At 35.3% G+C, this 17579-nt stretch overlaps 1 protein-coding gene across 3 annotated transcripts in view; it reads right to left on the bottom strand.

Moving 5' to 3' along the window:
- The window catches only part of RC3H1 (ring finger and CCCH-type domains 1), a 61837-nt gene that overhangs the window by 36283 nt on the left and 7975 nt on the right, over positions 1-17579 (bottom strand). For all 3 annotated transcript variants that reach the window (XM_019725730.3, XM_019725570.3, XM_019725644.3), the window contains exons 2-3: positions 3389-3783; positions 271-391 (exon numbers count right to left, since the gene is read on the bottom strand). In XM_019725730.3, coding sequence (XP_019581289.2) covers positions 271-391; positions 3389-3619 — 352 coding nt within the window. In that variant the 5' untranslated portion in view covers positions 3620-3783. The remainder of the gene's footprint in view (positions 1-270; positions 392-3388; positions 3784-17579) is intronic.

Here is a 17579-nt window from a genome sequence, read left to right on the forward strand (position 1 = left end):
AAGGCAGACAATTCAGAGTTGTCAAATAATAGAGAGTCCTCCTGAAATCATCAGTGTATTTATACCTCTGCAACTCATTCAAACGTTTCCAACATAAACTCTAAATTCACTTCTTTATTTGCTTGGTTTATAATGACATTATTTAGCACCAATGGGTTTGGTTTATAATAAATGAATGCCATTAACATTCACTTAGATCCCACAATCTTTCTGGTAATAAAAGTATTTTGATTAACATTTACTTAGTGTTGCTAACGGCATCTGATTTACCTCGAGCACTGCTGAGTGGTTTCAGGTATAATGCTAATTCTTCTACACACTTCTTGGCTTCCTCATAATGCTTTGTATCTTCAACCCCACTACACAGAGTAATGGGCTGCTGCTCAGGGACCTAGATGTCAAAAGAAAAGGTCTGTGTCCGTGTTCACCAATTAATTAAACAAATGTTTTAATGAGTGTGCTTATGTACTGTCCACACCAGTAACATCAAAACTCCCACTAAACTACTGGATTCTTTCAAAAGACCTTTTCTACACACACACACACACACACACACACACACACACACAGTTTACTGCATTATTTTGGTTTTGTTTTGCTTCTGTAACTTTATTGAGATATAATTTGCATACCATATAGGTGACCCATTTAAGATACATAAATCAATGGTTTTCAGTATATTCACAGTTGTGCAACCCTCACAATTTTTGAACATTTTTCATTACCTCCCAAAGAGCCCCATATTCTTTTAACTGCCCCCCTCCCATATTTCTTTCCAACCACCACCAATCACAGGAAAACATGAATCTATTTTCTGTCTTTATGGATTTGCTTATTTTAGACATCTTATATAAACAGAAACATAGAATCATACAGTAACTTCCAAAGTGACTAGCATTTTGCATTCCTACTAACAGTAAACGAGTTTCGGTTGCTCCATACTCCTTCAGTGTTTGGTGGTGTCAGTGTTTGGGATTTTTAGCTATTCTAACTGGTATGCAGTGGCATCTCATTGTTTTCATTTGCATTTCTGAATGACAAATGATGTTGAACAACTTTTGATTTGCTTACTTGCCATCTGTATATCTTCTCTGGTGAGGTGTCTATTCAGATCTTTGCTCATTTTAAAATTATGTTCTTTTTATTAATTTGTAAGAGTTCTTTATATAGTCTAGATACAAGTTTCTGATCAGGTATATGAATTACAATGATTTTCTCCCATTCTGTGAGTTGTTCTTTCACTCTCTTGATGATGTCATTGGAAGCACAAAGTTTTAAATTTCGATTTAGTTCAATTTATCTTTTCTCTTGTGTTTTTGGTGTCCTATCTACAAAACCACTGCCTATTCCAAGGTCACAAATTCTATGCCTATTATTTGTTCGAAGAGTTTTGTAGTTTTAGCTCTTACATTTAGCTTTTGACCCCTTTTGAGTTAAGTTTTGTATGTGGTGTGAAATAGGGGTCCAAATTCAATTTTTTGCATTTGGATATCCAGTTTTCCCAGCACCATGTTTTGGAAAGACTATCTTTTCCCGCACTGAATGGTCTTGGCAACCTTGTCAAAAATCATCTGACTATACACGTGGGTTTATTTCTGAGCTCTCTCTTCTATTCCACTGATCTAAATATCTGCCTTTATGTCAGTACCATTCTGTCTTGATTACTGTCGCTTTGCAGTTTCAAAATCAGAAAGTGTGATTCCTTTAACTTTGTTCTTCTTTTTTAAGATTGTTTTTTGGGGTCCCTTACGATTCCGTATGAATTTTAGGTGAATTTTTCTATTCCTGAAAAATAAACCACCATTGGTTTATTTTGATAGAGCTCGCATTTGAATCTGTAGATTACTTTGGGTAATTACTTTGGGGTCATCTTAATAATATGAAATCTGCCTATATGTGAATGCGTGATGTCTTTCCATTTATTTACATCTTTTAAAATTCATTTCAGCTTGTTTTGTAGCTTTCAGTACACAAGTGTTTCACCTCCTTTGCTAAATGTATTCCTAAGTATTGTATTCTTTTTGATGTTACTGTAAGTGAAATTGTCTTTTTAATTTCCTTTTGGATTGTTCATTGTTAGTGTATAAACAGACATGCAACTGATTTTTGCATGTTGATTTTGTATCCTGAAACTTTAATTAATTTATTAGCTCAAACAGTTTTTAAACAGAAATATTTAAGGTTAAAATAGTAGTTATTTTAAATGTCCTATATACTCATATTTCACAAACATTAGTTGTTTCTGTTAAGCTATGACAAGGTCTTACTCATTTTGTAGAAAAAGAATCAGTTCATCTTTAATCCACTTTATTTTAAAAAGTAAACCTTGGTTCCTATTAAATATTATATTTCTAAAATTGTTACCCCCAATAAGTCTATTTTTTAAACGTTTCCAAAATGTCGTACTGGGATTTTCAAAATAAAAATGATTATGAAATGAAAAATTAAGTACAGAAGGAAAAAAAAAATCAACGGCACTTTCCTTTTTGACAAATATTCTGTAGTGTTGTTGGTGACGTCATCAAGAAAGGTATGTAAATATATTGTTATCCTTTTAAATAAGCTATTCTAGAACTGCTCTGTTTATGTCCAACATACACAATGTCAACCTTCACTAGTTTATAGCAACTTATAGGAAGACATTAGTGGGAATAACTCCAAAGTTCCAGTATATTTATTCAGAAAAGAATTTATGGTAAATGTACGGTACTTTAGACTCACACTATGCAAATTAATTTAGTGAGGAATTATTTCAGTGAACCTAGGTCTCAAAAATCTGCCTCCCAGGCTTTGTGAAACCCTCTGAGGATACCACTAATCTCTAATTTGAGAATTCTGACATAAAACTTTCAGAGTATCACTTTCAGAATTACCACACTAAAGTTTATAGGTACCTCGGGATATTTGCTCCTACTCTAGATAAATGGTTCCCAAAGGCTGTGTGCGCTCCAGTTTTTGTCATCTTCTTTATCTTTCATTTCAATTAGCCTCTACTAAGCAAAATTGTCTGAAGCAGCTTCACTTTTCCTAGTAAGTGAAATACAGTGGTTTTGTGAATAATATTTTCCTCAATATTACAAAGCCCTTGCGACTTCCTAGTTTTCTCTAGTGATCTGAATAGCTAAGACTGTTGAGAAAGTCTGACCAGCAGATTAAATGGATGTTACAGCACTCTGACTGAGAAATACTGCACGACAGTAAGTCTAATAGACTGAAATAAAGGATTTGCACAGTACTGAACAGAATTTTATCTATTGAAATAGAAGGCAATGTTACCCGATTTTAATTCAACAAGCCTCTCTCAGGAAGAACACACACACACACACACACACACACACACACACACACACACAGAAATCAAAACATAAGAGTAAGTCACTCCTCTTACCTGAGCACCCACCAGCTGCAGCAACGCTGAGTTCACGGGAAGAAGCTCAATGTCTGTGTTGATAGTGGTCTGGTCAAATGGGCAAGCCTTGCGGTGGAGTTTATTCAGGCACATCTTGCAGACAGTATGGCCACAACCCAAACTGATGGGCTTTCGAATTGTTTCGTCAAAAGTCTGAGTGCAAATTGGGCAGGAAAGGAAATCCGTCCACTGTGGAGCTTGTACAGGCATTGCTTCTGGAGTTACGATTCACTCACACACACGCACACAATATCTAAAGCAAAGATTCCACTGGAATCAAAATCTTTGAAAAAAGTTTATCTTTTTTTTTTCTTTTTTCTTTTTTTTTTAAGTATCTTCTGTAGATACAGTCAGCACATAGTGTGAAATATAACCTGGAAAACAAAGAAAAAGAAAAAAAGTAAGTGTCTTCCTTTTTCAATTAAACTGTGCTTTCTCATCCTACTACCTACAACCTTTTACACCATGTTTACGTTACCATAGCCCATCTTTTTGCACTTTTACAGAATTAGAGCTGTAATCAAACATTCTGTCTCATCCCCTCAATTTAAAGATGGGGAGCAGACCCCAGAAGAAAAAATAACTTGCCTGAGGTTGACACTTGAAGTTAGTTATAAAGTTAGATCCAGACCTAACGCTCCAAATTTTTCTAAATCTATGATTTTTTATATTTAAAAATTAGCCTTTGCAAGGTGGCTAATAATAGTGTTTTTTGACCTGTACACCAGTTACGTGACTCTGTTCAGCTGTAAAAATTTATCAAGCTCTACACTTTTAATAAGTACATTTCTGTGAATATTACACCTCAGTAAAAAGGGTTTTAAAAATTAGCCTAGAATAAAAACTACCTTAAAAGATTTTATCATGTAATTTTGTATAGATAATGAGACGAAAAGATACAGAATTTTTTCAGGTTTATTTTTAAGGGTTTTACATAGTCTTAAGAGTTTTATTTACTGTTGGTATCTTTAACCCCCCAGTACTTCCTATACTTGCTATTGTGTGTTGTGTTAGAACACAGTTAAAATTTACTTCAAAAGCTTTTTTAAATTATCGAATTTAAGAATGATAGAACAATTATATTAATGGGAACTCATGTATAATTGATTTTCACTGTCTATCCTCTTATTTTTGGTGGGAGATAAACACCAAATCAAACACAAAACTCATCAGCTGTGTCTAACAGAAATTTTCTTTATGTATAAAACCCAACCAGAAACTTCTAGCGTGTATCTTAAACGGTATGTACCAAACTTACTATAACTGTAGTTTCGAAAAATGAGAACTGATGCACAGAACAATAAGGTAACATAGCATTCCAAGTTCTTAAAGACTTGATTATGCTCAGTAGAGACTACTTACAAAGATGAAAAAAAAATCTTAATTAAGCTGTAATTAACTAGTAATCTATATACCGTAAGTCTTGAAGCATTACACTGAATTCATGTTTTATTGAAATAACCTTAAATACAAGTCCATTACTGATAAGAGAACAGTTTGTAAGAATGTTAAAACTTTTATCCATTCATTCAACAAATATTTACTAAGCACTACTATGTGACAGACTCTGAACTGTTGGGGAACAGTGACACAGCACATAGTTATCTGCCTTCTGAGTAACCTCAGCTTTGTTTGGGTTTTTGCAAAGCATGCTACCGGATAAATGGACAATGAAAAAAAAATTAATGGCCTAGCAGACAGTTACCAAGTTAATTTCATGCTCAGGATCTAAAATTAAAGTTATCTGCATGTGTGTTCAAATGGCCCTGTGATAACAATAAAGAAACTGCCTCCCTGCCCCCCCGCAAAAGAAACTGCCCACATTTTGATTTCTATAATGTTTTAATTATACATACTTTTAACAAAAGAAATTATGAGTAGCTGCAAGTTTACATGAAATTACTACTACTTAATAAATTGAAACTATCATCTGGAATGCTAAAAAAATACAGAATCTAGTTATTGTACTCAATAGTAGAGTCCAACAATACAACTGCATGGGGTTGCAGAATGTTTTAAAATAAAGAACAAAAAAGGTAAGTGTTTAGAGGATGTAATATTTGCAACAAGAACTGGTATTAGTCAGAATACGTTTGCTGAAGCTGATTAAGCCGGTAAAGTATCACCTACACGAATGTTTCTATGGATTAGCATGGCTTTATATTAATACCTGCAAAGAATAGGATCCTGTGTTAATCCCTGCAAAACAGAGTTGATGGTTCCTTCCTTTTTACTAGTATGGCCGTGTAGAGAACTTAAAATTTGTTAATCATAAAATCAAGACAAAACAGCAGTTTATTTCCTTAAACACTATAAACTGTACAAACCCCAAAGAGCACAAAAGAAATGTTTTACTGCAGGTCATTATAATTTTTACTTCTTATAAAACTATGTGCACATAACGTACTAAATGCCTTACATAGAGCAAACCGATAAAAGGTAGGTAATTACTGTTAAAATGGGTTTTACAGATATTTAAAAAAATTAGAGAGATTTAGAGATGCTGAAAACTCTAAAAAGAAATAGAGCTATTAACCCAAATATTCTGGCTCAAAACCCACTCTTAACCACATCACCACTCACAGATTAAGGAAGAACTACTTCCAGTTTTGTTCAAAACCCAATGTCACAAAGCTGTATTCCCTAATACTACTGTTCTTCAGGCAAACTTGTTGCCAAATCTAAGGGTCAGGGCATTGCTCTAATTTCACTTAACTTCTCAACAAGATGTGAAACAGATGACTACTTCCTCCTTGAGAGTGTCAATAATGAACCACACTGCCCTCCCTCAACATTCCCAATTCACTGGCTATGGTGTTGATTTCTTAAACTTCTGGAGTCCTCAGGTCTCTATCTTGACTTTCCTTTTCTAATTCTCCAGCTAAAAATCCTGAACTGGCTTCCCACTACATGTAAAATGAAATCTGGATTTATCCTGGTTTACGATGACCTGAATGCTATGACCTACACTTAGCCCTCCAACTTCATTTTCTAACACTTGTCCTCACACCCCACTACCCGCCAGCTACTCAAGTGCAGCTTGGTTCCATCTTAGAATGTTAATACTAGTCTCTGTTTAATCTTTGGAATGGAGGCCACTCCTTATCATTTAGATGCCATTAAAAATGTCAACTCCTCAGCAGACCTCCCTGAACACTTAAAACTCTCAAATAACCTCTAAATTCTTCTCTAGTCCATCACTGTATTTAAACTCCCTGCGAAACATTTCCATCATCTATAAGTTGCATTTTCTTCCTTATATTTTTGTTCACTCAATGTCTATGTTCTCCTATTATTTAGAAGACAGACTCCACGAGAGCACAGACCTAGTCTGTGTTGTTTACTAGGAAAACTAGAGCTCCTCACTACAATTCAGGTACACTAAAATTTTATTAGCTCTTTTCAAAATTCATTAAAAACCCTTATAAACTTTTGTATACCTTATCTATTTTAAAGAACTAGCATAGTTTATTAACCTAGTAAAATGAGATTACATAGTTGCTAACCTCTTACATTTTCTAGTAAACTAGCTCTGGAGACAACTATACCAAACTAGATAGAATAAACATACAGAATCAGCACCCCGTTTTTCACTAAAACTAAAAGCAAGCTTTTGACCATAAAGATAGGTCTGAGACACCAAGGGTAAACTAGCATTGTAAAAGCTTGCCTTTGCTTGGGAAAGTTTGATGACTAAGAACAGTAAGTCACTCTTTGATGATTCTAATTCAGGAATTATAAAAACAGAAGGCAAAGGTATTGTTTAGAGACAAAGTGTCTGTCATTAATTGCAATTATTAGATCTAAGAAGAATTTCCCCTTCTTCATTCTTGAAACATCTTTCTCCAAAGTCATCTTTCCAAACATTCTCCAAGCTTCTCAAAGACAGTGTTTACATGTTCTTCAACCACAAAACATATCTAAACCACACAGGACATATCGCTCAGTGAATGTAATAAACATTCTTTCAGTCAAGAGTAAACATATGAAATAAAATTGCTAAAATACCAACACTGACTTTTTAAATTTCCTTAGAGCAAGATTCTGCCAGGGAAAAAAGAAAAAAAAAAGCTGAATAATTCTATTAAAGCACACGAGCTCAAGGCCTGCAGATAAATCATTATGTGTTGGGGGTCAGCCCAAATCTAGCTCATTAGGAGTACATTCTACTGGAACCTTACTAATCAGAAACAGAGCATGAATGATGAGTCTTTATTTCAAAAAAATCCAAAAGCTGCTCAGTGATGAGAGCAATGGTCAACTTTCCCATCAGTTTAAATAAGGTCTACCCTCCTACACAAATGGCAACAATTAGTGATTTTACTGCAGCTAAATGATAACAGACAACTCAGAATACACATGATAATAGAAATCAGTCCACCTTGAAGAAGGTCCAAATTAAAAAATATAATTTCACCAATAATATACACATTATACCAGGAAAAGTGTTCATAGAAAACACTTAAAAGACGATTTGGTTTCATGCCTTCCTCCTGTCACTGTACAGATTGGAGCTACTGTACAGAATCTAACATTTGATGTTTTACTGAGTTTTCCAACTTCTAAATTCTGATGAAAAACTATCACTTAAAAAAATAATTTTTTATATTAATAAAATTAATCATTAATATTATCACTTGACTTTTCTCAGAGCTTTTTTAATAAATAAATAAGATCTTATCAGAGTAAAATTATTTCAATGAACAGTAAACAGTAAGACCAAGGACCCATTCCACTAGCTAAGTGACCAGTCTGCAGATATCAAACTTCAACTCGTACAGCTGCCTTGTAGCTATTCAATTCAAATCCATGCCTCTGCAAAGTAACAAATAACTATATATTGTGAACCTCAAGGTTTAACTGTGATTAAAGCAACTGCCAAAGAGCTACTATAGACAAAATTATGAGGACATGATGCATAACAGAGCTTGGTTTTCTGAAAACAAAACATGTGTCAGGCAGTATTCTAGGTGTTTTCAGATGGTTCTCTTCTCTAAATGTCTACCATAAAACTAAACCACAATATAGAGAACCACTAGTAACCAATACTTGTTAAGCACCAACTACATGCCTGTACTTTCAATGCTCTATATGTAGTATCTAATTAATTAAATGTTCACAGCAATGCTGTGATGTCATTATCTCCACTTTGAAGATAAAAGAAACCACAGTACAGAGAAGCATCCAAAGACACAAGGCTAGTAAGTGGCAAGACTATGATTCAAACTCAGGCTGGCCTAACGCCCAAAACGGTACTTTTAAATCCTATAATTTGTGTCACCTTACAGGTGAAAAGTTAAGTCTTTAAGACAAGGGAACTTTGAGGGGTGATGGCAATGCTCTAAAATTGGATTGTGGTGACGGCTGCACAATTCTGTAAATTTACTAAAAATTATTGAATTGTGCACTTAAAATAAGCGAATTTTATAGTATGCAAATTATACGTCAATAAAGTTGTTAAAAGTCATTAAAGGCTTTTTATAAAGTCAGTTTTCAAATTTTTAAATGTGATAACTTAAAAATATAAAGATATTATTCAGATTTCTTCTATGAGCACAGCAATAGTTCTATGAAATAAATTACGTTGCTTTCAAGATTTCATATAAATATATTAAACTGACATTTAAAAAACTGTTAAAAATTTATCACCATCTCCTCTATTACAGGTTCATTTTACCTGCCTCTGATTTGGAGAAATCAGAGAAACATGGAAAGTAAAATTCATCAAGTATCTACTCTGGGCCAGTCACTCCTCCGATACAGTACTATGTGCATTTCATAGATAACTCCTGGCTTCTGTAGCACAAATAACTTGCCTGAAGCTAATAAACTGTTGAGCTAAGACTGAAACTCAGCTCTCATGTGAATTTGAACTATAAACTGCTCTGAGAAAGATAGGATATCAAACAAAACCTGAAAGTCTTTAAGAAGACAATCTTGGATCTACTCCCACCCAGCCCTGCCTCATGAGATGAGTTTAACTCATTATCCTTGACCTTAAATTTACTCTGCCATTTCTTTGGAACATTTCCATGACAACCAACATGCAGGGCAACATCAGAGAAAAGTTTTAACTATCTTGAAAAATGAAGCCAAATACAGGAAATAAAAAACAAAAAGAAAATAAAAGAAGACTTATTATTACACTATTCAGTGTTATAATTTCCAGCAGAGTATCAATTTACAGATGAGATAGTAGTCTGAGATTTTTGAGGAGGCTCAAGGTTTTTCCAGCAATAATACTGTGAAGACCCAATTTTGACTGTTAAAATATCTCTTCCAAAAATATATGGGTTGAATTGTAGCCCTATATTGTACACAACATCCTAGATATAAATATGCTAATGTTAGTACAAATGGAGAAATATTTGGGATAGGAATAAAGAGAAGGGCTTTTGATTTCAAGGTGGACAAGCCTGAAAAATAGATCATGATAAAGAAGGGTTGAGAAAGCTGCAAAGGGTTAATTTAGGTGGCTTACTTTCCCAGTGTTCAGAGGGACAAAAAGAAACATTTCTACCTGGAACCTAATGCCAAATTTAAAAGAAACAGTAAGGAAGATAAAAACCATTCGTGGAGAAGCTGTCTGATCTGAAGTTGAAACAGTCCTCTAGGAAGTGAATCAGTCTCTAACTTTGTGTATATAGTTTGAAGCTCAGTTATATGTTAGGTGTACATTTGCTACACTGAAGAGGACATCAGCAGTTATTAAAGGTGGCAGAATGAAAAGGCCAGACTCAAAAGCATTGCCTTTAAAGGGACTGTGAAGGTAGTAAGCAGAAAAAGACTTATCCACTGTAGCAAAACAGCAAAGGGAAATTTTCTTTTTTCAGTTTTTGCATTAACACCGATGAATATTACATATACTATTACTATTAATATCAAGTTAGTAAGTACGTCATCACCATTTAGTGGTAATCCAAACATCAAGATCATCCCAAGAACTAATAACCCAAATCAGGAATATTCTGGAACATACTAGGCATTTTAAATATATCTGCTATCTTGTTAACTGCTTTCAAATTAAGGGCAAATTTCTGAAACTGGTTTTCTTTGTGAAAATTGATGTCTCCTTAATTAAGGCTCTTTGCTAAATCATAAAGATAACTCAGTCAAAAGTTTTGAAGACTAGGCAAATATTTTAAGAAGCCTTTAAATAGCTTTTCAGGTCACAGTTTGAAATCATCCTTCCACAATAACGACTCCTTGTTATAGAGGAAGTTTGCTCCGTATGTCCCAGGAGTTATTTTGAGACACAATGACAAATCTGATTGGCAAGTACTCAATATCTTGAATGTAAGGGAAAATGCTCACAATGAAAAGAAAATCTAACTTGTACCTCATAAACTTGTATTTTAGATTGTTAAATACCAACCTATAGACTCCTGAGGAACCCAATGGAATTGAGACATTTTAAGGAGCAACACTAATATTGTTTCTTCAACTTACACATCTTTACCAGCTCTTTTCCCACTAGCACACTTAAATCCTTGTTCAGAGGAGCTAAAAAGCTCATTTCTATCGCGAACCTGTCTTATTTTTTTTAAAAGTCATTCAATCCCTGTCTTCTCCTAAACGCTATTCCCCACCCCTCACTTTTCAGTTTTCAAACTATTACTTTGTCCCAACCACTATTTTGAAACGACTCTTAACTAGCACATGAACAATCTTATGAAATTCAATGGTTCCATCTTAGTCCTTATCTTATTTCTTCCTATATATACAGTATTTAACAATGTCGACCAGCTAATCCTGCAAATGCTGCCCCTCTTTCACTGCTATAATGGCAGTGCAAGAACCACACTAAGTGGCAGGCCACTCCTTGCATGTCTCTCTTGAGGGCTTCTCTTTCTCTGCTCATCTTCCTCAGAATTCATTCCTCGATTCTCTTCTCTACAAAATGTCATTGAGTGATGTCATTTATTTTCAGCTTTCAAATACCAAGTAGAAGCTGACTTCCAAATCTACATGGCAATTCTGAGCTCTTTTCCGAGTGCCAGGGCCATATAACCAGCTAGCTAGTCACCCATGTCCAACTTGAGTCTCAAACCATGCCACCTTACCTAACCTTTTATTCTCTATGTCAATGATTGACGGACTTAGCTGTTGACACAGCATGAGGATCGTCGTTGACTACTTCCTTTTCCTCAAATCCTCCCCCTCAACAAATCTAGCACCATGTCCTACTCATTGTATTCCTTTAGTGTGTCTTAAAACCGTCCCATCCATTCCCAAGACCTTAGTTTAGGCTACCAACATCTCTTACCTGGATTACTGTGACAGTTTCTTAACTGGTATCCCTGATAACCGTGACCTCAATAAAGCAAGGCTAGGCTATAAGTGGCGTGTAAATTCCTTAAACTCAGAGACTATCTTGGGTTTTCTTCCTCTCTTGCTATTTGCTCTATGACTGTAATACAGAAGCAGCTAGCCAATATACATTAGCAAACTTACCAAGCTGCAGTATTTAAGTTTTCTCCAACAGTCCACAGGCCTAAAGAAAAGCAGATAGGGAAGAAACCTAGGGCCTTACCACCCAGAATAGTGTGCACAGCTTAACAAGGATATACATATGAGACTTGAATAACATTATAAACCAACTGGACCTAAAAGACACCCTTAGAATACTGTATCAACAACAGGAGAATTCTTTTCAAGTGCCTATGGAACCTCTCCAAGACAGGCCATATGCTAGCCAGTACAGGACTGGGAAACTGTTTAGGCCTACCAGTTTATTTATCCATTTGAAAAATCAGGTTATAGCAACTACTACATTTCCTTTGAAGAGAGCCACAGGAATACTTTATTAGAACACTTCACTGAGAAATAATCCACACTGAAATAGAAAATGAATCCTAATTGTATGTACTGAAGTATAACATACACAGAAAGGTAAGAATGCTCAGCGCAATGAATTATCACAAGGTGAGCATACCTGTACACCCAAGATGTGCATTACCAGCACCCCAGAAGGGCCCCTTGCCACCCCTTTATTCTCTACTACCCCAACTTCTACTACTCTAGATCACTTTTGTTTTAAAATCCTATATAACAGAATCATCAGTACATATATTCTGTTGTATTTTAGCTTCTTTCATTCAACATTACATATTAAGTTTTTCTACATCTATATTTTTAAAATGTTACAAAGCACTCCTGTTAAATTGACCCCAGTTAGGAAGCTACCTTTTACGAACTCATTTTTGGAGCAGTGATGACATTTGGATTTTGAATGCAGCAAATTTCTTGTGTTGAACTGAAGGAACAAAAACAGGTGTCAATAACACTTGAGAATAAAGAATCCTGTCTTATGAAAACACAGCAGCACATGTCACACTAATAGCTCCCACTTCTTTCCTTTTACTTGCTTCTATTGCTGTTTTCCAGGGACCTTATGCCTTAGACTTCCTTGCGGCACTTGGTTGCTACCGTAGGGCTTTGACTGATTCTAGAACTGGGCAACAAAGAGAAAGGAGGCAGAGATATTCAGCACAGGTAAACGGGATATGCAACACGCTGTTTTTGCACTAGTCAAGTGATACTCAAGTGCATATTCTGAGCTAGGGAGTTTTTACATTTTTAAAGATATAATCTAGCATATTTAATAAAATAACAGTATTAGTGTTATTAAAATGTATTGTGCCCATAATCTAGTGGCCTAGGCTTACGGACATCTACATTATTTCTGTTTTTGTGGAATATACTTGCTAGAATTCAAACTATTTCCAGAAAACAGTTCTTGTGACTTTCAATTGCACATACTTGAAAAATGATGCTACTAAAAAAAAAACAAAAAGGTCTTTCTATTTTAGAATTATTTGTAGACTGTTATTCCAGGCAAATTTCATTTTGAGAAGTTTAAAAGAATGAACAAATTGCTACATGGACTCCAGACACTATAGCTATATCTTATTTATATACATAACGTGGTTTGGAACATGTGTATATATAAATTATGAAAGAAGACATTTTGCTGATTCCCAAGTAGTAACTACTGTTAGAGAACCTACTAATTTGTTGCTAATATATCAGAATTAAACATAAAACACCTCCTCCAAAATATGTAACGATAATCTTTTAGGGATTAAATTCATGCTTAGGCTTGGGGGGGGGGGAGAGGAGGGAGGCGGGGAGGGAGGGAGAGAGAGGGAGAAGGGGAGAGGGAGAGAGAGATGGAGAGAGGGAGGGGGAGAGGGGGAGAGAGACAGACAGAGAGAGAGAGATGCTGGGAGGAGGGGATAAAAGGTTGAGGTAAGTAACTGCTGTGGGCTACACAATAAAACAGATAAACCTAATATTACACTCTATTTGGTAAAAATAGGGAGCTCTGCTTTATCTTAAAAAAAAAATCATGACAGTGTATTCCATTCTTTCCCTAACCCTGAATCTTTGCCCCATTTCCCTACAGGCATAATGTGAATTTCCTTAGGGAGTGACTTACTTGATCACCTTATTCAAAATGATCCCTCAACCTCAATTCCACTATCACCATGCACAACTGCTGTTCATGCCTTTCCCGATTCACTTTTTCTCCATAATGCTTCTCACCATCCAATATGCTATGTTTTTACTTATTTTGTTATATATACACCCACCACTACTAAAATGTAAGCTCCATAAAGACGGATTTTGTTTGTTTCTATCTCTAACCTTCTGGAGTCCATTCTATGTGCCAAACACTATTCTCCACGTTTTATATGCTTTATCTCATTTAGGCCTCACAATGACCCTATTAGGCCTCAGTACAGCTAAATTTTAGAGTTGAGGAAACTGAAGTACAGATGTTGGGTAATATGCTCCAGTCCACACGGTAACTAAACTTATCCCTATTTTTAAACTGGTAATTCCTTCTGTAGTATTTATTTCTTTGATGACAGCACTATCCCCAATTTGACACTCAATGTACATACCAGGTAATCTGGTACTCACCCTAATTCCATCCTCTTCTACTCCCGTGAAGGCATTTTATTATCTCTTGTATCTATAGCTTCCTTTCCATCTCTACTTCCCTGATTGAGGGCCACATTCATTCAGTTAAAAAAAAAAAAAAAAAAAAAAAAAAAAATATATATATATATATATATATACACACACACACACTTTTTGAGCACCTACTATGTGCCAGTGTCCTGAGATGGGAAGATACCAGCCTGAATGAAAGGAAGTCCCCACCCTCATGGAGCTTAGTCTCTCACCTGGATCACAGAGTAACCTTTTAACTGATCTCATCTTCCTCCACCATCCTTACAACTGCTGCTCTGTTTTCCTTCCATGACAAACAACTTAATAAAAAAGGACAATAGACTTGAACAGACATTTCACAAAAGAGGATATCCAAATGGCCAACAAGCATATTATATGCTTATTGAAGAGTTACAGGGTATTATTACTCATGAGGGGAATTTAAATTAAAATGACAATGAGCTACACCTACCAGAATGGCTAAAGACTTTTTTAAACTGCAATACCAAGTATTAAAGAAAATATGTGCAAGTAAAAGTCTCATATAATGCTGATGGCACTGGAAATTGGTACATTCACTTTGGAAAACTGGCAATATCTATTTAGGCCAAACAAAGCCAAACAAAATGACCCCAAAATTCCACTCCTATGTATTTATACAAAAGAAATGACTACTTATGTCCACCAAAACATATACAAAAATGTTCATAGCATTTTTTCCTAAAAAGCTCTACAAAATTGGGAAACAACCCAAAGAGGGGTACATATTTCCACAATTATCTAGAGACTGAACAGCCAACCACCAGCAGCCACTGCATCTTGCTTACGTGTGAACTGTGCAGACTATTGCCCACCACCAATCCTCAAGAGCAAACTCTTCTTCCGTACGGACTACACACCTACCCCAGAACCAGCCCCACTTCACCTTCTCCCATCCCCTTTATCTGTAGCCTATGTAATTCTTTCAAAACAACTTAGATTTTTCTTCCCCAAACTGCTGGTCAATCCCAGGATGGTGGACACGCTGTCTTCTCCATCCAGCCCTGCTGCTGGTGATTTAGATTGCATGCCCCAGGACCTAGTCCTTTTCTGGCTAGTATGTAGCTCAATAGACCCTTTCTTTTAGAAAAGCTTTTGGCCGTGCAAGTTTCTTTTTAGCAATTCCAACTCTTGGACATTCTGGAAAAGGCAAAACTATGGAAACAATAAAAAAGATCAGTGGTTGCTAGGAGCTATGGTGAGACAGGATGAATAGGCGGAGCACAGAGGATTTTTAGAGCAATGAAATATTCTGTATGACACTATAATGATGGATTATCAATTATCAAATGTCATTATACATTTGTCCAAACCCACAAAATGTACACCACGAAGAGTGAGTTCTAATGTAAACTATCGACTTTTAAGTGTCAACATAGGTTCATCAGTTGTAAAATGTCCCTCTGGTGGGGATGTTGATAATGGGGGAGGCTGTGCACCTGTGCGTGCAGGGGGTATATGGGAAATTTCAGTACCTTCTTCTCAAGTCTGCTACGAATCCAAAAGTGTTCTAAAAAATAAAGTCTTTAAAAACAAAAAGATAATAAAAATGATCAATAACTGAACCTGAAATCTCTCTCAAATGTGGAGATCCTGACGGAATTGTTCCCCCTTCTTTCCCCTCCGCCTCACTCACCATTTTGTCATTATGCACTTAACAGGATGCTTCAAGTTTTATCTTGACATCTGAGTACAGTGAATTAATGAATGCCAATTGTTAGGGGAACAGGTGCTACCACTTTAATATTCAGTAATGCTTTCATAAGATTATCACCTGTTCAAGGCTTTGTGCTAGTCTAAGTTACTCTTAAATGCATTTAAAGAGAGTTACATCTCACGTTTTCTATTCTAGGGATTTTATTCCAATAAGCCAACATTTAAAAAAAATAGTGGTACCGTGTTTCCCCAAAAATAAGACCTAGCTGGACCATCAGCTCTAATGTGTCTTTTGGAGTAAAAATTAATATAAGACCCGGTCTTGTATTATGTTATATAAGACCCGGTCTTGTTTTTATGTAAGACCTGGTATTGTATTATATAATATTATATAACATAATACAATACTGGGTCTCATATTAATTTCTTCTCCAAAAGATGCATTAAAGCTGATGGTCCTGCTAGGTCTTATTTTCGGGGAAATATGGTAGAAAGAGAATAAATTGAAAGGACCTTTTGTGCCCTTATGAGCAGGTTTTCATTAACTGCAGACGTACATAACAAAATGACATTTCTGAAAAAACTGATGCAGATCAATGGAGTCAATCCAAAGAACCTATAACTCAATTTTTCTAAATAGTTACATGTATTTTTTCAAGTTTTTAATAAAGAGGCTAGATTCAAGCAGAGTGACAGTTTAAATCAAAATAGTTCAAAAACTGCTATCAATGGGGTAATTAATGTAAAAATTGACATATAAAACATGAGTTTTAAGAGCAGTAATTACAGGCAAAACATTTCAAAATGAAGATTAAAATCCAGGTGGTTTTTTTTAAAGGACAGTAATTAAATATGGAAGACTAAACTCTTTAACAGAATGTCTCTAATAAAATGGACTTTTTTAAAATTTATTTTTTATTTTAATTAAAGTTTATTGGGTGACAACTGTTAGTAAAGTTACATAGATTTCAGGTATACAATTCTGTATTACATCATCTATAAATCCCACTGTGTGTTCACCACCCAGAGTCAGTTCTCCTTCCGTCACCATATAGTTGATCCCCGTTTTTGTTTCTCATTTGTTTGTCTTGTTCTTTTGTTGTTTTTGGTTTATATACCACATATCAGTGAAATCACATGGTTCTCTGCTTTTTCCGTCTGACTTATTTCGCTTAGCATAATAATCTCAAGATCCATCCATGTTGTCACAAATGGTCCTATTTCATCTTTTCTTACCGCCGAATAGTACTCCTAAAATGGACTTTTGAGCAAGCATAGCCTGTATATAGAGACGGTCAAATCAAGACCGTGGCTATTTTCAGCAAAGTAGAGGTACAGACTACCTCAAAAAGCAAAGGAAACTGACATGAGGCTCTCCATTTTTCAAGCTTTGGAAACTTTAACATAACGAATTTAGAAAAATACAAGTTCATGTGGTAAGCAATTTGGATTTAACAGATCAAAATGTATTTTGAATAGAATCCAAATGTAAATCAGTGCCAACAGAGAATTT

The sequence above is a fragment of the Rhinolophus sinicus genome, chromosome 11, assembly GCF_057876585.1.
Source record: "Rhinolophus sinicus isolate RSI-liver-muscle chromosome 11, RSI-T2T, whole genome shotgun sequence".
NCBI classification, from domain to species: domain Eukaryota; kingdom Metazoa; phylum Chordata; class Mammalia; order Chiroptera; family Rhinolophidae; genus Rhinolophus; species Rhinolophus sinicus.